Source organism: Pinus tabuliformis, chromosome J, assembly GCF_031772625.1.
Source record: "Pinus tabuliformis cultivar Carrire ecotype Pingquan chromosome J, CPIR1, whole genome shotgun sequence".
NCBI lineage: Eukaryota > Viridiplantae > Streptophyta > Pinopsida > Pinales > Pinaceae > Pinus > Pinus tabuliformis.
This window is the reverse complement of record NC_142295.1, coordinates 1180270513-1180293177: the sequence shown is the minus strand read 5'-3', so window position 1 is coordinate 1180293177 and position 22665 is coordinate 1180270513. Positions and strand designations below refer to the sequence as shown.

The following is a 22665-nucleotide window of genomic DNA, read 5'->3' as shown; positions in this document are numbered from 1 at the left end:
TGTGCAAACGTCGTTGTATATTGCAATGCTTTCAAGACACTTTGAATAAATGGTGTCTCGCAAATGAAGTAGCTAAGTGGGCGTGCCATCTTCACATAATGTGGTTTTCCAAACTCTCCTACATGTTGAGGGTTTTTGCATGGTTACTAATATACAAGGGTTTTTACTTCGAGGAACAGTTGTCTCAGACGAGATTACAAATGCGGCATGTTGAGATTGGGGAGAGATTTAAACTATTTGCCACATTTTTTGGACCTGCAGTGTACTTGGCAATGTTGGCACCTTGTATGGGACACTTGGCATCCTCTCTTTCCTAGTAAGAATTTTTGGAAAGGATGTTGACTCCATTGGCCCTTTACACCTTAGAGGTGCTTGGCATTACACCAGAATTAATTACTTTGTATACTTCGTTGAGACTGCTGTGACAATGTTTTTAATGGTTCCTTGTTCTCTATCTCCTCTTTAAAATTAATATGCAATTTAAAATTAAAAGCAAATTTTTACAAATAACAGCTTATTCAGTGGAGGCGTAATTTGACCCAAAATCTTTTCTATTGTCTTTTAGCTAAAATCATACATGTATTATTTATTATCATATTCGTTGTCAGTATATTCAACATTTTTCAAAACAATAATAAAAAAAATTGCGACTTTATATCATAACTTTGATACATTATCAGGTGACTTTATAATAAAGTTCTCCTAAACAAAAACTCTGAAGTACAGAATATGAACTTTATAAAGTATCCACTCTACAACAGAGTGGTTTCCCTAGTCACATTCTCACATTTGCATGAAAACATTGCTTCTTTTCTCTAATTTTAATACGAAAAGATTCTAACCAACCCTTGTTGAATCTAGTTGCATGACTAAGCAACCATAGGTAGCTAATTTGGTGAAGGTAAGCAAGTTCTAGGTTGAAGGTATTGGAAGAAAAATTAGCTGTGTTTTCGGATCGTGAATTTCTGACAAAGAGCATTGCAACAAGGAATGTTGCGACGGGGATTGCAACGTAAATGCAGTGACAAGACCCTTGCAACTTGAACTCGAAGTAGATGTAAACTTGAGATCTAGAAATTAGTCAACTATGGCCAGGTTCTTTGTATGTAGCTATCAACTATCTAATTGTCATGAAAGGATGTATATTATAATGTTTGTAATAGGAAATGAGATGTCGAGTTGCTGTTATTTTGATACCGAACTTCTGTTGGAGTGAGGACACAGCATAGTCTTACGGATTGTGTATGTAATATCGTCTGAGAAAATCTTGCAATGTGTTGATACAACAATAGCGGAAGTCTCTCCCATGCCTAATTCTTTTTGCAGTATTATCACTTTGTATTCGATGTGACGTATGATTGGAGTGCAATCTGTTTCTTCTTTTCTTTATCTGCCAACATATTTGTGCGATGAATTAATGAAGAGGATAGTATCACCCCCCTGAGAGCCTCGGTTAGCTCCATGTCTGGACAGTTGATAGAACAATGTCCAAGGAACAAAGACCAGACTACACATCGTTGGCCTTTTAACGCAGATCAAAATTCTTGTCAACGTAAGGCCAAGTTTGATTCCCACGAAGATTCAAAAAAATCTTATTTATTTTAAAAGGTTCTTATTCAAGATCATAGGTGTTAAATTTCTTAATATTTTAACAAAGTATTTGTAGCATAATTAGCGAGTATTTGGTAGCAGATCAGAATTCACTGGTTAAAGACTTTGATCAAAGTCAAGATTGATTTTTATATTTGGCATTTTCTAAGGTCCATCCCTTAAATATTTGTTTCTTATATGACTAAAAGTCGGTTGAAGTACTTGTTGATGTAACATCTTTATTATAAGGCCAACTCAGGCCCAATTTTTGTCCATTTTTCATTTTTATTTGGAAGGGTTTTAAGTGCTTGTTTGACATCTGTGCAGCTTTCAGAGCCGGCTGGAATCACTGAAGGAGGGAAAGGTAAGATAACAATGTTTATTTTTTTTGCGGTTTATTCTAGTAATGTTACTTTTACCTTTTGGAATATTGATAAAACTAGTCTTCTGGTCTAAAGAAGTATTAGTTACATCCCTATAGATAAAACAAACCAAAGCAATGTTGAAATACATCTACATAAGAAATTTAAAGCAAAGCATGAAGTTATATTCAAATTTTACCAAAGCAATGTTGAAATACATCTACATAAGAAATTTAAAGCAAAACATGGAGTTATATTCAAATTTTAAGATATATATCATAGGCAGTCAACATGGTAAGAAGTTGCATTGCAATGGCGCTGTTTTCAAGCGAACAACGACCACAAGAGAAAACAATCTCGTTAAAAAGCACAACACTATGGAGAGAGAGAATCTTGAGTTTTCAAGGATGCTAACATTGTATAATGCTCTTCAATATTGTGGATTACAAAGAAAAAGATGATCATACTTCAGCTTGTGAAATAACATATCCACTTGTAAAAGATCATTTACTCCAGAGTAAAATATAATTATTTTCGAAAGTGGAAAAACATAGGGTTTGAAAGATCACTTTCTTGAAGAGTAAAATATAACGTGGAGAAATATTGAAAATATCAATGTTCCACTAAATTTCTAGTTTCTAAGACGTAGAGATGGAGTGGGGAAACGCAGGAGCAGCATATCTAGAAGTATCCCAAACTTTACGGAACGCTGATTGGGGTCTTTAACATAGGGAACCCTGCCATACTACAAAATTTATATTAGAATCCATGAAAATCGTAATTCACTACAATTTTATAATCTAATACGAAATCGTTGAAATTTTATAATCAGACAGCTCGAGCAGCCCTCATGAGTCTTGACTCCTCACAAAGCAATTACCATTGGCCAACACTTGTGGCTGTCTACAGTTCACGCTCCTCAGTAATGGCCATCAATGGCTTACACAGAAATGGCTTCCATAAAAATGTTACAAACCTTCCTTACCCCCGGGCTGTAGTCGCGCAGTCCGGCCGTCACACACTTTGAACCCTCCAACATAGCAATCAAGCATGCAGGCTCGAACCCTCCACACCGCAGGTTGGCTCGACCCCTCATGGTATGTAATCTCAACCCCTCACGGCAGACAAACTCGACTTTTCTCACGGTCGACCCTTCAAGACAGGCATTATCGACCCCTCTCATGGCTAGCAAAGACAACAAATCGTGAACGGAATGGTGGGTAGCATCCTCCGACAGGTGTCCATAAGAGAAATCGCGAGCTAAACAGAAAACTCAGACGGTGGCCTTTTAATTTTCTTTTTACAAGTTTGGGCAAAGGAGTGAGCTGAACAGAAAACTCAGACAGTGGCCTTTCAATTTTCCTTTTACAAGTTTGGGCAAAGGAGGAGTGGGAATGTCATATTTAAGGGAAACATTCTCCCGTTTTAATTTTTCTTTTTCAAGTTTGGACGAAGGGGAGTGGAATGCCATTTTATTTTTTATTTTTTTTTTAAGTTTGGACCAAGGGGGAGTGGAATGCCATTTTTAAGGGCCATGTGTGCGTTTCCCTGTGTTGCCCTGAAAAGGTGATGTTGGAAATTTTTTTTTACTACTATTCAGGACGTTCCCCAAAAAAGGTAATGTTGGAAATATTTTTTTTCCTAGTACTTTCATTTCATGAATAGTGTAGTTTAAAAGATTTATAAATTAGCGCGAAAAATAATGGAAATTTTGGCAAGATTATGATAAAATTTGGCAGAATTTTTTAAAAATTTGGATTACAACTGTCAAACTTCAGGATTTTGTATGCCACAGGGGTTCTTGATAGTGCTGAATCCATTTCCACCATCAAAATAACACTTAGAACACTTCAGCATTCTGATTTTTTGAATTTTTTTTTTACCGGATTCCAGCAAGGAAACTGTCATTCGAGCAAATTTGTAGCATCGGTAGACAATGCTTTTCAGGAATATGGGAAGCACATTTTCTTTTTTTGGAATGTCTTTTCATTTAACATAGATCGTATAAAAAAGTAAAATTTGAGAAAAATAAAAAGTTTCCAATGCCATTTATATTTAGGATTTATGTCTAGCCAGGGAGTTTGTAGATACTTTGTTATAAAAATTTCCAATACCATTTATATTTAAGTGGAATGTGTTTTCATTAACATTAATAGTATAAAAAAATAATTGAAATTTGAGAAATGTAAATAATTTCCAATGCCATTTATATTTAGGTAGAGAGTTTGTGGATACTTTGTTATAAAAATTTCCAATGCCATTTATATTTAGGTAGAGAGTTTGTAGATACATTGTTAGATAGGCTAAGGGGCATCTTTAAGTTGTTTGTGGAGATGCCCAAAGGACACCTAGTACTTGGGTGATTAAGCTTTGCTTAGATAGAAAGGAAAGAGTCCATTTGTGATCAAAAGATAGGTCAATGGGACTTAGGTGTACATTACTATTAATAGTCCTATGGGGGAGCTCTTATGGCGTCCCCTCCCTAAGGAATGGCCAAAAAACTAAGAAGTGTATATATATCAACCAAAAGGTTCATTAGGATTTCTCTTTTGTAATACTTTCTTTTATATATAATCTTATTCCAACTTCTCTTGCATGTGAGCCCTTAGGGTTAGTTGAAGCACTCATTAGCCAAATGTGAGATCCCTTCCCCAAACTAGGGATATCACAACTTCAACTCTCTTGAACTCTTTATGCCTTCTGTAGATTTGATGTTTCACTGTTTTGGTTAGCAACCAAACATAAAGGTAAAATCAATAGTAATGATAAATTCATCTGTTGGTTGCATTGGTTATGTGATTTCACCTAACATGTTTTACTGTTAATTTTTGGGTAGCATTGGATGTGCTCTAGCTCTGAAATTTTGTGGAGGGGTTAGAACACATGAGATCTCCAAGACTCATAAATCGTTTGGTGAAATTCCACTCGGATTTTATTTTATTAAGATAATTAATATTTTTAATGGAGTTCCTAAGTCTAAACTTAGGAAAATTAAAATATTAATGGGTATTAATGAAAATATGGGTGAGAAGCCTCTAAGAGACGAGGATCAAGTCTAATTTAATCTTAGCCATTGATTAGAGATTAGATCACGGTTGTTGATATCTCAACGGGAAAAGTATAAATGAAGACTTGAGAGTCATTTCGAGACACACCGGGCAAATACTCAGTAACCCGAGGGAAATTGATTCTCAAGGAATAAGAGTTTGATTTCAGAGGGAGAGTTGCAGGGTGAAGGAACAGGAGGGCATCAGCATCATTCAGAGACTGAGGAGGAGGTGACGCAGTGCATCAAAGGGACAACTCTGAGAGGCAACGTAGCAAAGGGACGCAATCCTCACCTAGTCCTCACGCAGAGATGATGCAGAGGCTATGTTGCACGAAACTTCAAAGAACCCGGCGTTTCGGGTCGTACCCGTACCCAAAACTCCGAAACTTGGCGGAAACTCGACCATCATGTAATCATATATTAGAGTTAATATAGACTTCTTTTTCCTTTTAAATTGTCATATATGGGTCTTATTCCCTTTTTTCTGGCAAGATAATGTGTTATTCACTTATTTCTTTATATATATATTTTTAGATATACATATATGACGTTTCCGCTGACGTTTCGGCCCACGTTTCCATTTTTGGGAGGTGACGTTTCTAAACGTACCCGTTTCGGAAACTTCGAAACGTTTCGGCGTTTCGTGCAACTTAGTGCAGAGGTGACGCAGTGAACGTTGGAGGGTCTTTGGGGTGTCAGAATTTCTCCAAAGGGAAAAGTAAAATTATCTCAGGTGCTTTCTTAAAGGTTTCTCTATGTTCTGAAAAATCATTCCTTGTAAAGAGATTGTTGTTGAAGAATAATAAATAAACCCTCATCTGTTGCACTGGTTTTCCCGCATTGGGTTTTTCCGGGGACTATTGTCCAAAAATAACTACGTTGATGTGATTGATTCTTGTGCTTGTATTTCACTGTTCTTTTCTCTATGCTATTATGTGACATCTGCAATAGAATTTACTTTGATGTTTACTGAAGGGTTTTGTAAATAACTTATTGTGGAAAATAATTAGGAGAAATTTTCACATTTACTTCATTTAAACAGATTAGAATAGCATGAATATGCTCTTTAGGCATGAGCATTAGATTAGTTTAGATGTTTTGTTTTCATTTATTGAATTTTCTTTAGTTTGTGTAATTTTTGCTTGTATGATTGTATTTCATTGATGTGAAGTTGTTTACGTGTTTTAATATAGCTTTATATTCTATGCCTTGTCACTTTTATTTATGCATGGTATTTCATTTCCTAGATTAGTTGACATTTCATTTTGACCAGAGTCACAGGACACGTCACCTAGGGTCCCGTGTCCCGTATTTTACGTATTGGACACGAAAACGGCCCTAATACGTGTCCAATACGTTTTTTAACGTGTCATAAAAATAGAATACGTATTCTACGTTTTCGAGTCATGTCATACATTTGGAATACGTGTATTCGACGTTTTCGAGTCGTGTCATACATTTGGAATACGAGTATTTGGTGCATAAAATACGTTGCCCTAACGTATTTCGATTTTTGAATACGTATTAAAAAAAGCGTGGTTTATAAGTTATAACGTAATCGTCGGTCTATTCCAGCCTATTATCGGTTGTCTGGAGTGTTCTGTCGTGTGGAGCGAGCTGCAGGAGTGTTCTGTCGTGTGGAGCGAGCTGCGGGAGTGTTTTGTCGTGTGGAGCGAGCTGCGGGAGTGTTCTGTCGTGTGGAGCGTTAAACCAGTAAGCGTTATAAACTTATATATCAGTCCTTGGCATTTTCTCTGTTGACCTTTTGACTTCTGAGAACTTCCAGCCTACCTCACTAAGGCTCTGGAATGCTACTACCCAAGCTTGGTTCGATTTTTAGCCAAGGTGGGTAGACTTGCTGGGTGCTCAGAAGACACTGACATTTGTAAGTTGAAGACCTCTGTTTTAAGATAAATGAACCTAAGGGTAATGACCTTAACTTGAATAGATAGTAGAATGCAAGAGTAAAATAGTGGTGCAGTCTCTTAAATTACTGTAGTTGCAAGCTGAATCTGGTTGGTTCTAGTGATAACAATGGAGCCAAAAGTAGTTGCCGCAGGCAATCTCATGCCTTTGCTGACTCGTGGATTTCCAATTTTCCACTCTTCAGTCTTCTGTAAGGTTATGCACAGTTTCTGTGCTTAGTGGCATTTGTGTGCTCTCATGTTAAAACAGAAGGGTGCTAACAATAAATCGGTGACTTAAACATGTTCTAAAATATGATGGGTTAATTGAATTCTGTTATGCATATTGGCAAAATATTCTCAAAAATATGGGCTTGAACTTTGATGCCCATTGCACACCCCTTACAACTTGGACACTGTTTTTTGCATGGATTAAAACCTACTGTTTTTACGAGTAAAATATGCATGAAATTAGTGGCTGTGAGGAGGCACATTTTCCTAGAGAAAATATTGGAAGTGGCCATTGCATAACCTACTGAGTTATCCAGCACCTTGTGTAGGGAATTTTGCAGATAATGATGTCTATGGTGTGATACAGACACTCTTTGGACATGGCCTGTATTTGACAGTTAACCTTATCAATGAGAGAACTGAATGAAAGTTTGAATCTATACAAACATCTTTGTGCTTTTTAAACCTTCTAAACTCACAGTTCTTTTTGTTGTGCATTTATTTGTCTGTTAATTTATATATTTGGGGAGAGATACCTGAATAGCCTCAGGATCTGCCTCTTTGTCTATTTGTCTGCAGACTTTGAACAAATTCCTTGACCAGAAGTGATACCTGAATAGCCTCAGGATCTGCCTCCGACCTCCCTCAGAAAACTCCTCTGAATTCTGTTACAGGATGATAATCAAGCTAAAGCAGTAAGTGATCTGAACCCTGTCACATTGTGAGCTCAATTCTTGCCTTCATTCTGCCTCAGGGAGCCCTTTCCGAGTTATGTTCAGATGCAGGAGTCTCCTTAGTGACTGCGGACTTGTTACAGAGTAAAAATAACTTTCCTGTGGAGCCTCAGAAACCCTCCCAAATCTCTGTTACAGTGGCACAACTTCCTCAAGAAATTTCAGATCTGGTCACAGAGTGAAACAGTGGGCTCATGAAACCCTCCCGCAGTTATCTCAGGGGTATTGTAGGGCCTCAGGATGACTTCGGGCCTGATGCAAACTATAACCACTACACAGTGCACACTGATATAATTTTATAAACTGTCAAATTTCAATACTAAATAGTAAATAGTCATCCTCTTACCTGTGTAAAGGAGTGTCAAATTCATAATTATTGCGGTTTGTGACAAATTGACAATTTACAGACAGTAAGAAACAACAAGACTTTAATTGTGACTTTAATTGTTTTTTTTGTAGGTGAAGGTGTGTGGAATTTATAACAGTTCTCACATTAATGGCTCAATCATCCAAGGCAGCCGGCAGAGGTCAAAGGAAGGGCAGTGCTTTTCGTGGTCCCCGCCCTCCAACTCCAAGTGTTTCAGTTTCTGTTTCACCTTCTGTTGGTCATAGTGCCCCAAGTGCTTCAAGTGAAGCTGTAGGTGTTTCTCAGCCAACATTAACATATGATGCTGCTGCAGCAAGACAACAAGCACAGCTAAAAAAATACCCTCTCTGGAAGTGTGTAACCAAGAAGCATGTGCCAAAGACTGGTCCGGGAGGGAATGTGCATTGGTCTTGTAATTTCTGCAAGGGTGAATTTAGGAGCACTTACTGTCGAGTTAGGGGCCATTTGTTGGGCCTTCCTTGTGGAATTGGAGCATGCAAAACTATCAGTCAGGACGAAAGAATGGATTTGGCAAGGGAGGATGCAGCTGGCTCTGTGAATGTGGTGGCAGCAAGCAGGAAAACTAGTAAAAATGAAGATCCTCTTCCATTCTTGAGGAATTCTAATATTAGTAGATTTGGGAGAAAAGAAATTCAGCCAACAAAAAAGAGGGCAGCCCAAACTTATAGTGGTCCAATGGACAAGATTTTTCAGCGTGAGCAGCGAGATGAGGTTGATCTTACATTGGCATTCTTTTTCTATCTCAACTTCATTTCTTTTAATGTTGCACGGTCTCCTATGTTTATTGAGATGTGTCGAGCTCTAGTTGATAGGGCTCCAATTGGGTATGTGCCTCCAAGTTCAGAAAAACTTAGAACCACATTGTTGGTGAAGGCAAGGAAGGAGGTGGATAAAATTCTACAACCTATTAAATCATCATGGATCTCATCTGGTGTCAGTATTGTCTCTGATGGATGGACAGATACAGCATGCCATCCTCTCATCAATTTCATGGTATATTCTCAAAATGGACCGGTTTTCTTGAAAGCAATTGATGCTCTTGGACAATACAAGGATGCACAATATATGGGTGAGCTGTTTATTAAAGTTATTGAAGAAGTAGGCATTGAAAGTTGTGTGCAAATTATCATAGATAATGCACCTGTTTGCAAAGCAGCTAGCTTGATTGTGGAAACTAAATATCCACAAATATTTTGGACACCATGCATTGTTCACTCTTTGAATTTGGCACTCAAATCTATTGCTTCAGATGTGACATGGATTGGCAATCTTATTGAGGATGCACGCCATATCCGAAATTTTGTGCAAAACCATACCAATGCCCTCACAATATATAAAGAGTACACACATCTATCCTTGTTGAAGATTGCAGATACTCGGTTTGCTTCCTCGTTCATCATGCTTAAGAGGTTGAAGGAGGTGAAGGCCGCTCTTGGGGCCATGGTTATTTCAGATCTTTGGTCTTTTTGGAGAAAGACGGATCAAACAGCTTCAAAAAAGGTAAAGGACATAGTGTTAGATGATGGTTGGTGGGAAAGGGTAGATCTTACCATAAAGATCATGAACCCTATCATTTCTTTCTTGCGGTTTGCAGACACGGACCAGCCCATCTTAGGAGAGGTTTATGAGGGTTGGGATTCCATGATTGAGTCTGTGAAGACTATTGTTATGGAGAATGAGTGCCCTGCATATGAGACATCAGCAGAGAGCTTATGGTCCACCATACAGGATATTCTTATCTCTAGGTGGGATAAGAATTGCACACCTTTGCATTGCTTAGCTCACTCTTTGAATCCCAAGTACTACAGTCAAGAGTGGCTCCATGGTGGGACCTCACACAGATACCCTCCTCACATGGATGGAGAGATTTCACAGGGGAGGAAGATAGCATTCAGAAGGATGTTTCAGGATAACACATCTTTTCTTGAGGTGGAGGAAGGCTTTGTAGAGTTCTCCACTAGCACCAGGAGATTTGGGGCATATGATGTACTTGGAGATAGGGGGGTCAAAAGTGCCTATGCATGGTGGGCAACTCATGGGGCAGCATGTCCTATTCTACAACAGTTAGCCTTGAGGGTCCTCTCTCAAATTACTTCATCTTCTTGTTGTGAGAGGAATTGGAGCACTTACGTGAATCTATATAGTTTGAAAAAGAGCAGGCTTGAGCAATCCAGGGCGGAGACAATGGTGTATGTGCACACCAACCTTCGTCTTATTTACAGGCAGAGACAGGAGTGGTTGAAGGGAAAAACAAAGATGTGGGATGTGTTTCCTGATGATATGGGCTTGGACGACAGTATTGAGTTGGCATTAGCCAACATGGATCTTAATGACCCAGTGCTAGAGCCAGTGACTTTTGATGATGAGACACAGCATCTTGAGGGGTCATCCTCCACAGCAACAGATCCTGGATTGGGCATAGAGGAGGAGGATGGAGTACAGTCAGATGGCAGTGGCAGTGATGGTGACTATGACATAGAGGACATGGACTATTGATAGAGTGATGAGTCATGACTCATGGACCAGTACCGAGCTATGATATTCCTACTTATTTTGTATCTAGTATCTACTCTTTTGTATTTTCCATTGGCATTCTCTCAGGAGTCAGTATCTACTATAGTCTATGATCTATCTATGTACATTGTAAACACTGAACAGTGATACATTTTGATTTTGATGACTTAATGGAAAATCTGCATTTTATGGTTTTAATATCTAAGTTCTAAATTTATAATTAGTAGTAAGTACTTACTACTTAGTTTCTTATGTGCTTGTAAGTTGTAAATTTTGATTCTATTTATTTTTTTAAAGTGAACTATGAATTTTGAGAAGTAATTATAATTTAATTTGATTAGATAAGCTGCAACCTGCAATTTAATATGGATAAAAAACTATATTTCGGTATATATATAATATATATATATATATTTATTTATTAAATATATATAAAACGTGTCCTCCGTGTCTTGTGTCCTCGTGTCATGTGACTTAAATTTTGACTAATTGCTATGCTATGAAGGGAGAGGACTTCAGTATGGCTCTCTCCCTATATTTGATATGATAGTGTTGAGCGTTTTAGGTAACAAGTGGAAGATTCTGAGGTCCACATATCCTCTCGGGTAGAGCATGTGTCCCACAGTCAAAGCCAACTGTTACCCCTCATGTCAGCAAGGGTATATAAAATCTCATAATATTTATCACCATCATTGTAAGCCCAAGATCACAAGTCAAAGCATGGTAACAACCATGTGAGGTTTTGTATTAGGTATCACAAGCCTATGCCTTGTTATCATCATTTAAATATCTTGTTGTCTTGGTTGGACCATGGTTGGTCCCTCGTAGTTCACTTTGGGTTCCTCTCATCCTATATAGAGTTGGAGAGCCTTAGGTGAGCTTACTTGAGGACTCATGGTTTTATGGGAGCTTATTTTTGTAGGGGTGATCACTAACGTACAAGCCAAACCAACTCGGGTCAAAGTGCACCTATGTGTTTACCACATGCTTATGGTCTGTAGAGGCTATAGGTGGCCTTGGCTTTAGTATAATGTTCGTCAGACAAATTTCATGCATGGTAGTCTTATTTATGACAACTTTCATGTTTCCCAAGGCAATATGTGATTTCTAATGCAAAGTGGTCCTAGTGGTCAAAAAGTCAACTTGCTCTCAGATTGTTCAATTTCACGAGAGGAGTCGATGCCATGTTCAAGTTTTCCAATCATAGGTGGTAGTGGCTAGTTACAACTTGTCAAACTTGGTCAATAGGTCAAATAGGTTTCCAGGTGGCAGAACAGGAAGAGAATGGGGCAGAATGTTGCATTCATTACGTCAAAACTACTCTACTCATTCAAAGGAACAAAACCCATGTTTCAGATTTTCCAAATCCTCAAGGCCATTAGAGATCACCCACTTGGGCATGATGATGTTGCATGACAAGTTTCCAGGTCGCATAACAGGGGCAGATTTTGTAAAAATTTGACATGTAATATGTCAAAATTGGTCTACATAGTTAGAGGAACAAAACCTCCATGCCTTGGTTTCTCCAAATTCCCAAGGGTGTTAGAGATCCAACAAAGAGCATGATGATGTGGAAAACAGTGATGATGTGGAAACGCAAGGCATAATTTGGTTAAAGGAAGCAAGACCCAAATAAAATCAAGCCAAGTTATAGCAAAACAAGGTGGCAAAATTGTAAAATTCATTAAAGCATTGTAGAACTAGAAAAAGGTTGTCAAGTTCGAGTTAGTAAAAGAAAAAGTCTATTCAAACTAGTCATTGGACAAGTCGAATAAACGTTAGAAGGTCTAACTAGTTGTTGGAGACCTTGTGGACCAAATAGTTGGGCAATAGACCAATGAAGTAACCATTAGGAGACAAATTATTCTTCCAAATGACCAAGTCGAATTCCCTCCAAGGAAAACTAGTGGATCATTGAGCCAACTAAGTCTACTATTTTTTACTATTGACCATACTAGGCCATTAGCAAAGAAGATCCTGGCCCTAATTGAATAAGTTTGTTCAAGTTGACCCCTTAGTGGGTAATTAAAAAATTGCATTGTAAAATTCTATGAAAAAAATAATTAAGTCTCTAACTTGTGGATAACGAGTAAATTACCATTTTGAGGAGTTGTCAAAACTAGCCATTATCTAGCTTTTGCTAATTATTCTATAAAATTCTATAAAAAGCTAGCCTCCCCTCATTGTATTGTTGTTGTTGTCATATGAGATTTGTGCCATCAAATAATAAAGAGCTCACTTTTGTAAACCATTTTCTATAATTTCTATATAGATTATGTGGATTGGTTTTTATCTTCACTTTTTTTTTTCTTGATCATATATTATTGGGGTTTAATCTAATAAACTTAATAATTAGTAAAATTACACAAAGGTTAACATATCATGCAATTGAGGGGCAACAAAGTCATGTGGAAGGGGCAGATTAGGGGTCAACCCCACTTGGCCTTTTTGTTTTTCAGGTGGATCCATCTATGTGATTGGACCATTCTAAAGGGGAGCTTCAAATCATGCAGGATTTTGTATTCATCTTTAGACATGATCTGAAGATCGGAGATGCCACATTGAAGGAGTTGCTTCTAGCTGGGTTCAAATCTTGTTAAGGGTATTAAGTTAATAGTGGGGGTGACTTCTTTGAGACCAAACCCACTCACTTGATTTATCAAACTAGATTGACTTAATAAGGCATTGATTTCACACTCCTGCAAGGCTAAGGTAAGTTGGGCACAAGTGTAAACTCCACAACCATTTTTCTATGAAAACTTTAAACCTTTTATTTTAAGAATTAGTTAAAGATTTAATTGTTTTCTAGTTTATTCATTCATTTATCTTGTCAGCAAGCATTTCCTTGGGGAAATTGAATGAAACTGCTAAACTAACCAAGGATAGGTACAATAAATATTATTTGCACATTTAATGCTTGTATCTAGTTGAATTATTTTGTGGATCCAAGGATATATTGGCTATAGCATACATGATCTGCAACAAAGGCAGGGGTTTGAGCACTTTTCCAACTAAGTTACACATCAAAAATCCCTCCTTTGACTCTATCTTGCTTAATATCATTTATTTCACAATCTAGAGTTGAATTTATTTCATTTCCAGCCACATTAGAATTAAGATTTAGATATGGAAATTCTTGGGCCCTTTTTCCCAAGAGGGTTTCAACCAAATTCCTGAAAAAACAATTTCCAACTTCCTAGAAATTGACCTTTTCAACTGTCATAGGTTGAGGAGAGGCTTCATAAGCTTCCAGTTTGATCCTCAAGTCTCTCTTCCCTTTGATATAAAATCTAGAAGTGCTTAGACACTTGTAGGGTTGTTGATTTGGGGTTAATAGGTTGTTTTCCCCATTTCTATGCAAACTTTACAATCTGATTTTATAGGGAAACAAGATATTTTGATCCATAAGTCTCTAACCAGTGGTCCAAATTGAAATACAATTACATATTTGGTCAAAATATTTTATATATTTTGGTACTTCTAAACCACCTATTGAGTTTTCTATTTTACAGTGATATTAAAAACCAACTAAACAGTGCTCGAAGATTAACACCTCCACTTCAAGTGACCCCATCTAAGGCATTGATCTTGTTTGGGATTGTTTGGGGCTTTAATTGGTACTCCTCCCTTAACCATTTAGGAGGTCGTTGGATCTAAATAGTGGGGGCTTGGACCAAGGTGACAATGGCTTCCTACCTTGTGTGTGCCCATCTAGTAGGTCACTAGGGCCTTAGCAACCCTACTAATTGAATCATTAACAATTCCTTGAACCGTGTTTGATGATGTCACATGCCCCTTAACTTGACAATGATAATTTAAGCCTTGATGATGAACCTTGGATGGTGTGATGACTTGGCACAATGCTAGACACACTCCCTCACACATTGGACCATGGATGGTGCACCTTGGAGCTAGGATATTGCATTGATGAGCTTTTGTTTCACTTGGAGAGGGCACAAAGTTGCTTGATGACATTGTACACTATGCATGACATTGAGGCTTAGCATTATGACATTGGACATGATGATGATGGAGCACCTCTTTGGAGAGGCAATGGAGTTGATAATGTCATCATGGTCATGGAGGATGTTGCACATTTGATGGTATGTCACACTTGATGGATCATTTGGAGATGAGACATGTCCCTTGCATGATGTGACATGACCTTTTAATGAGATGTGACTTTTGATTATGCATTGCACTTTTTGGGGATAGACATGACCTTTGGAGCATTTACAACCCTTCAAGGAGATGATGTCACCATATGCACTCACACATGTGACATTTTGGAGCATGTTCTTCATGTTTTAGCATTGCATCTTCATTTTAGAGGCACTTTTGGGGGTTGGCTTGAGACCCACCCACCTTGTATCATGGACTTTTATATTTTTAGGGCTTTTAGTGAATCATTAGCCTAAAAAGTAAAGTGCTTGGTTGCCCTAGTATAAATAGGGGAGTACTTGCCTTCTTTTGGATGATTGCATATGGGAGAGAGATCACTTCTCTTGGATACTTTTCTTTTTCTCTACTTCACTGTGGAGCACTAGTTGAGTGACTTCTCTTGAGAGACTTTATGATGTGGATGGTTTTATTTTCATGGATGATTATTGATAAACTCTAATGATACATGCTATTCAATGTGATTTATCTTTTCCTATCTTGTTTCTTGTTGACTGATAAGGCTATCAAGTATTCACCATAGTTTTGTTGGTATTTTTGTCTCTTTATTCTCTTTAAACAAGGTTTTTCATCAAGTTCTTTGAGGTGACCTGAGTTAAGCTCCCTCCCTTGTTCGTCTTTGAAAATAGAAGGATGACAGTGTTAGGAGTTTAGGGCACACAAGTGAGTATTCCTTAGTTCTTTGTACCCACATCCATCTCTTAACTAGTGTTGGTCTTCATAATTATATTTGAGTCATGATGTAATATAACTATCAAAAGAAGGAAAAAAAATGTATTGAGAAATTGACTTATTAAAGCATGGGTTTCATGCTTGGGTCAATTATTTATAGGTCATATCCTCCATTGCAGGCTTCTAGGATTTATGTCAAGTGTCCTTGTCCATGTCATAATGTAAAAGACCCTTATTGGGCTTCTCTTGTTAAGAGAAAAAATTATGTTATCATATTTTAGGTCTTCTAGGCCTCCTCCACCAAGTCAGCCTCAAAGAAGGACAAGTCGACCTAACTAAGGAGAAGAAAAACCTATATAAAAGCAAGTCGAAATTTCAAAAGTACAAGAAATTCGAATTTCGGAAGTGCAGGCAGACCAAGAAGTGCAGGCAGGCCAAAAAGTGTTGAGTTTCCACGTCTTGGGTCTAGGTTAGAATCTTAAAATCTCTGACTCTACCAAACCAAGAATCTCAACAAGAACTACTTTGCACAGCGGAATAGATAAAGCAATAAATCACATGTACACAAGTATACACAATTTTTAACAAAATTGTACAATAATGTACGACCCAATCTTCGTTATATTAAACCAAATCTGAATAATACAAGTCTATGGTATACAAGATACAATGACAAACTTTGTTGCAGCTTCAATGTCGTAGCTTATCTTGCCAGTCCTTCGCTCCCATACTACTCATTAGCTGCCCCTTAGTCCTTCAAAGGACAACACTTTGAGACTCTAGGAGGGCTGCCACCTAACACTGCTACAAGTCACTTTTGTAGCATGTACACGGGCTGATCCCATCTTCTCTTTGGGTAGGCCTAATTCCTGAGCTCCAAATTGCCTTCTAGTAGCCTCTTCCATCCATCAAAGAGCTACTCATAAGGATGCAAACTTCACCCAATCTTCAGCTATCTTTGTCACTTCAAGACTGCTAGTCTAGGGCTAGTTTGGACATCCACACACTGCCATCCAACAGTCCAAAGACGCCCAATACTTCACTGTCGGTTTTGCTCCTAATATGGACTCTTCACCTCCTCGGAAAGTCCTCCACACGGCACCAACAAGGTGCAAAAACAAATTGATCCAAATCTAGTCAATATCCTTGACCCAACACAAATTCAACTGCTGCAACAAGTCTATTTTGTTGTTGTCATCATGATGACTGGTTAGGGCACCAAACACTATTGTAACAACCCTCCAACAGTCATCAAAACAACCTTTAAAATCTGCGGCCTCTCCTTGTATAGGTCTTCTCCTCTTCACTGAAGGTATAGGGCACAAGACAACCCTCAAATGTGCCTACACTACCCCTTGTTGTGGTGGTATGGCCTGCGGCCTACCACACAACACTCCTGTAGGTTCACGACACCCTTCATCAAGGTTCAGCCCACACAAAATAGCCCTAACAGACCTGCGTTGTAGCTCCTTAAGGCCTTGGCCTACCAGCGATCTCCCTCGGCCTCCTCTAGGAATTCTCGGACCCCTGAACCAACCCTAAAATAGTCCCTATTCTGTGTTCGATGTTCCTATAAGTGTCCTCCTCTTGCTGCGGCTAATTCAGAGCTCCCTAGCCTCCACCGAGTCCCTTACTGTTGTGTGTGTTGCACAATTTTGGATGCCTTTAAGCCTTCTAATCACCTTGTATTTATATCAACACAAGGGCTTCTCCAACGTTGTAATTAGGGGCTTCAACCATTGTCATATGTCAACTTTACACCAAGCCGACCTTGACACATATGTGAAAACTCCTTAATTAACCTTCAAAAGTTCATATCTCCACTTCTACAACTTGGAATTCGACAATTCTCAAAGCGTGGATTCTCCTTTCCACCCTCTGTCATCTCTGCCATCACATGTAGAAATGTGCTCTCGGAAATACCCAAAACACATTTTGGTGCAAAACTCCATACTTGGGTTCCAAGCCCACAAGTGACCCTTGTGGCACTTTTCCCTCCAAACCCTAAACCTTAGGGCTTGGAGTACCTCCCAAGCTACACAAATCAACACTCCCTCTTAGCGAGGGAGGTACTTCCAAGACTAGGAAGTATCTCGTCATCATCATCACTGCTCGCAACACTTGCCCAACTCTTGGTGCTCACAATCGCAGCAATCCCTGTACGGTGAACTATGCCCTTCTCGGAAGTGTCGTTGTCACTGTTGGAAGCACCCTGCTTCTTCTTCTTATCCTATAAGTTCTTCTACTCTCTCCATGATTGCTTCTTGGCAATTGTGGGAGCACCCATGCTCCCTACTGACCACGCGCTCTTCTTGGACTACAGAGTCTCCCTCTAAACCTACAGCTCCCTCTTTAACTAGACTCCCTCCGAGTCTCTGGAACCTGGACAATCTTGGGAAGGTGTACCTTCTTCTCGAGAACCTGTACCTGCTCCTCTGAGGCCTGCACTTGCACCTGTACTTGCTCCTGCTTCTATGGAACCTGCACTTGCTTCTTTCCATGATCCACAAGCTTGTCCGTCAACCTGTAGAGACTATGCTCTCTAATTCCAAGTACAATCGTATTGGATTTAGAGCTTCTAGGCCTAAGTCTTGCCTTCCTATCTTGGAAGAAGACCTCAAACCCCTTTCTCTCAATCATCAAGACAGAAATCACGCTATATCTGAGTCCTGGTACAAACAGTACATCCTAGACCCACATCACACGTCCTGTCTCCATCCTGAATGGCACAACACCTGATCCTCGGATCTCCAACTGACTCTTGTTGCCCAACACCATGTGCAACTTTGAGTCCCATTCAGCTAGAGTCTCAAAAACCTCCTATGACCCTGTCATATGCTTCGTCGCACCACTATCCACGTACCATCCATCCTCATTGACAGTACCCTGCGAGAAATGAGAAATCATAGCAAAGTCCTCCTCTTCCAATCTCCTAGTGAGATCATCTATCTCAGCTGAAGTGGCAACACCGACAACCTGCTTTCCTTTCCTCTTCTCATCATCTCCCTTCTTCTTCATCAGACATCTCGACGAATAATGACCCATCTCGCCATAGTTGAAACACTTGACTTTACTCAAGTCCTTCTTTTGCTTACCCTTCATTTGCGCTACAAGTGCCACGTCATCATCAAAAGACTTCTTCTTTGGATGAAGATCCCCGTCTCGCAACTCTTCTTGAATGAAGTCATCCCACAACCTATCCCTATCCTAATCTAGCAGCTTCTCCCTTGCAACGATCCCTTTGATGAAGGGCTTCCATTCCTCGGTGAACTCTTTCAAGGAAATCCCATCTGAGATAGTCATGCCAATGGCAGCAAGTTCATCTTTGACTCAAGACAATCTCGTAGATACGAGGTCACGCTTTCATCCTTTATCATCTTGGTGGACTTCAACTTATCCTCCAATATCAGTACTCGGTTCTCGTTCTTATTCTAGAACAAATTCTGAAGAGCCATCCACATCTCATATGCATTGTTCTTCCTAGACAAATGAGGTATTAGGGCATCCTTCACACCATCTAGGATGATCAATCTCGCCCTTGCATCCAGATCTTCATATATTTCCAACTCCTTAGGGTCAGTTTGCTTCTTGATCCCTTTCTCGGCGAACAACCAGATCCTGTTGACCTGCAAAACCAACTTGATCCTTTCATTCCAAGGACTATAGTTGGACAATCCCTCCAACCTGTCCTCATACAATAGACATGCCTGCAACTTCGACATTTTCGTGAGCCCTTCACTTACAATGTGACCAACTCCCTCTCACGTTGTACTTCGTTGCACACAACTCTAATTTACTTACTTCCAAAGTAGCTCAGACACGCTCTGATACCATGTTGAATTTCCATGATCTTGGGTTTGGATTAGAATCTTAAAATCTTTGACACTACCAAACCAAGAATCTCAACAAGAACTACTTTGCACAGCGGAATATATAAAGAAGTAAATTACATGTACACAAGTATATACAATTTTAAACAAAATTGTACAATAATGTACAACCCAATCTTCGTTATATTAAACCTAATTTGAATAATACAACAGTATATGGTATACAAGATACAATGAAAAACTTCGGTGCAGCTTCAATGTCATATCTTGTCCTGCCAAGCCTTCGCTCCTGTACTGCTCACTAGCTGCCCCTTAGTCCTTCAAAGGACAACACATCGAGACTCTAGGAGGGTTTCCACCTAACACTGCTACAAGTCACTTTTGTAGCATGTACATGGGTTGATCCAATCTGCTCTCTGGGTAGGCCTAATTCCCGAGTTCCAAACTGCCTTCTAGTAGCCTCTTTCGTCCATCAAAGAGCTACTCATAAGACTGCAAACTTCACCCAATCTTCATCTATCTTCAAGCCTGCTAGTCTAGGGCTACTTTGGATATCCACACACTACCCTCCAATAGTCCAAAGATGCCCAATACTTCACTATCGGTTTTGCTCCTAAGATGGACTCTTCACCTCCTCGGGAAGTCCTCCACACAGAACCAACAAGATGCAATAACAAACTGATCCAAATCTAGTCAATATCCTTGACCCAATACAAATTCAACTGTTGCAACAAGTCTATTTTGTTTTTATCATCACGATGACTAGTTAGGGCACCAAAGACTACTGTAACAACCCTCCAACAATCATCAAAACAGTGTTTAAAATCTGCGGCCTCTCCTTGTATAGGTCTTCTCCTCTTCGCTGAAGGTATAGGGCACAAGACAACCCTCAAATGTGCCTACGCTACCCCTTGTTTTTGTGGTATGGCCTACGGCCTACCACACAACACTCCTATAGGTTCACGCCACCCTTCAGCAAGGTTCAACCCACACAAAATAGCCCTGACAGACTTGTGTTGTAGCTCCTTAAGGCCTCGACCTACCAACAATCTCCCTCGACCTCCTCCAACAATTCTCAGACCCCTGAACCAGCCCTAAAACAGTCCCTGATCTGCCTTCGGCCTTCCTGTAGGTGTCCTCCTCTTGCTGCGACTAATTCAAAGCTCCCTAGCCTCCACCGAGTCCCTTACTATTGTGTGTGTTGCTCAATTTTGGATGCCTTTAAGCCTTCTAATCACCTTGTATTTATATCAACACAAGAGCTCCTCCAACATTGTAATTAGGTGCTTCAACCACTGTCATATGTCAACTTTACACCAAGCTGACCTTGACACATATGTGAAAACTCCATAATTAACCTTCAAAAATTCATATCTCCACTTCTACAACTCGGAATTCAACGATTCTTGAAGCGTTGGATTCTCCTTTCCGCCCTTTATCGTCTCATGCCATCACATGTAGAAATGTGCTCTCAGAAATGCCCAAAACACATTTTGGTGCAAAACCCTATACTTGGGTTCCAAGCCTACAAGTGACCCTTGTGGCGCTTTTCCCTCCAAACCCTGAACCCTAGGGCTTGGAGAACCTCCCAAGCTACACAAATCAACAAAAAGTGTAGGAAGACCGAGAAGTGCAGGCAAGCCGAAAATTGTAGGCGGACCAAGAAGTGTAAGCAAATTGAAAAGTGTAGGCAGGCCGAAAATTTTCAAAAGTACAGGCAGGTCCAAAATTCTAAAGAAGTTGGGGCCGAAATTTCTAGGTTGTAGCTGAACAAATAGAGATTATCGAAAGTTGTTGTATCATCTTGGAAGGCTGACTTGGTGGAGGAAGGTTTGTTGGTCTAAGGTCTTGGTATATCTCATTTTGAATCTACTGAAGGAAGAGTTTTTGACTGGGTTTTCCCCTATATAAGGGTCTTATCCCTGGCTGAGCGCCTACATCTGGTGTCCATGATCTTCATGTTTTTGTCTAGATAATTTCTTGATGAGAAGAAGGTAAAGGAAAAACAGAAAGAAGTTAATAAAAACTTAATAATATCACAAGTCATTATCAACATAAGAAAATCTTTTTACCTTTCTGATTTTTTGTTGATTTGGGGTATCATCGGATGTGCTCTAGCCACGAAAATCGGTGGAGAGGTTAAAGCACATGAGATCTCCAAGAACCATAAATGGTTTGGGCAGAATCTAACCAGTTTGGGAGATATTAAAATAATTAATATCTTTAATGAAGTCCCTAAGTCTAAACTTAGGGAAATAAAAATATTAATGTGAATTAATATAAAATTGAGTTAGAATGGTCCAAAGGTCATGGATCAAGCTAGATCTAATCTTAGTCGTTGAATTATCAACAAGAAAAGTATAAGAGGAGGCTTGAGGATCACTTGGAGAACACACTAAGGGAGACCAGTGAGTTCAATTTCTGGAGCGGGGTTAGCTGAGAAATTCGAACTAGCGGTTTGGAGAGCAGCAGGAGGCAGCAAGTACAAAGCAGAGAGTCAGGATCAGCAACAGAAGACTAGCGCAAAGGCAAGAGAAGCAGACACGGGGCCTTTCAGGCAGACACTGAGCCAGCAGGAGACTGCGCAGTCACTAGAGGGCTTGCGTGGGTGACAAAGAGAGGCCCAGGGCTGACACAGTTAAGCAGGGGCTGACGCAGAGTGTCTGGGAGCATAGTTTTAAAACTCCGACTCGGCCGAGGATCGACTCCAACTCTGACTCCGAAACGGTAATGACTCGACCGGCTCGATTTCAGTGACTCGGTCGTTGTAAAAAATACATTAAATATTTATTTTTTTCATAAAAAAACATAATTTTAAAGATTTTCATTCATGTTTTCAAACACACAACATTATAATATAGATGGAAGACAACATATGATCAAAGTAGGCTCATGAACCAATCCATTATATCAAAATGGTACCCAATGGCAATACATAGTCAACTGTCATACATGATCAAAGACTCAAAACAAGAAACACATAACCAAGGAGGCTAGAAATGGCCTCTACAACTAGTAATACTTAGTACTGGCTAGTAGCTACTGCCAGAGGAGCCAAGATCATGACGATCAATCTCTGGATCATCATCATCAGAGTCAGACAGGGGGCCCCATGGCTCCTCATCATCATCATCTCCAACTACAACTGTAGAAGTGGTACCACTAGCAGGTTGTGCAACTACAATAGATGCAAGCTGAGATAGAGTAGATAT

The 22665-nt window shown here is 39.4% G+C and overlaps 1 protein-coding gene and 1 long non-coding RNA gene across 4 annotated transcripts in view; one reads left to right on the top strand and one right to left on the bottom strand.

Annotated features, from left to right (window-relative positions):
• LOC149231281 (haloacid dehalogenase-like hydrolase family protein) overlaps positions 1-22665 on the top strand; it is a 574449-nt gene that overhangs the window by 517507 nt on the left and 34277 nt on the right. For all 3 annotated transcript variants that reach the window (XM_089379150.1, XM_089379151.1, XM_089379149.1), the window contains one exon: positions 1918-1954. In XM_089379150.1, coding sequence (XP_089235276.1) covers positions 1918-1954 — 37 coding nt within the window. The remainder of the gene's footprint in view (positions 1-1917; positions 1955-22665) is intronic.
• On the bottom strand, positions 2434-3406 carry LOC149231282 (uncharacterized). The gene is made up of 2 exons (XR_016247434.1): positions 2833-3406; positions 2434-2689 (listed from the first exon to the last, which is right to left on the bottom strand). It is a non-coding gene; the product is annotated as an uncharacterized LOC149231282 (long non-coding RNA).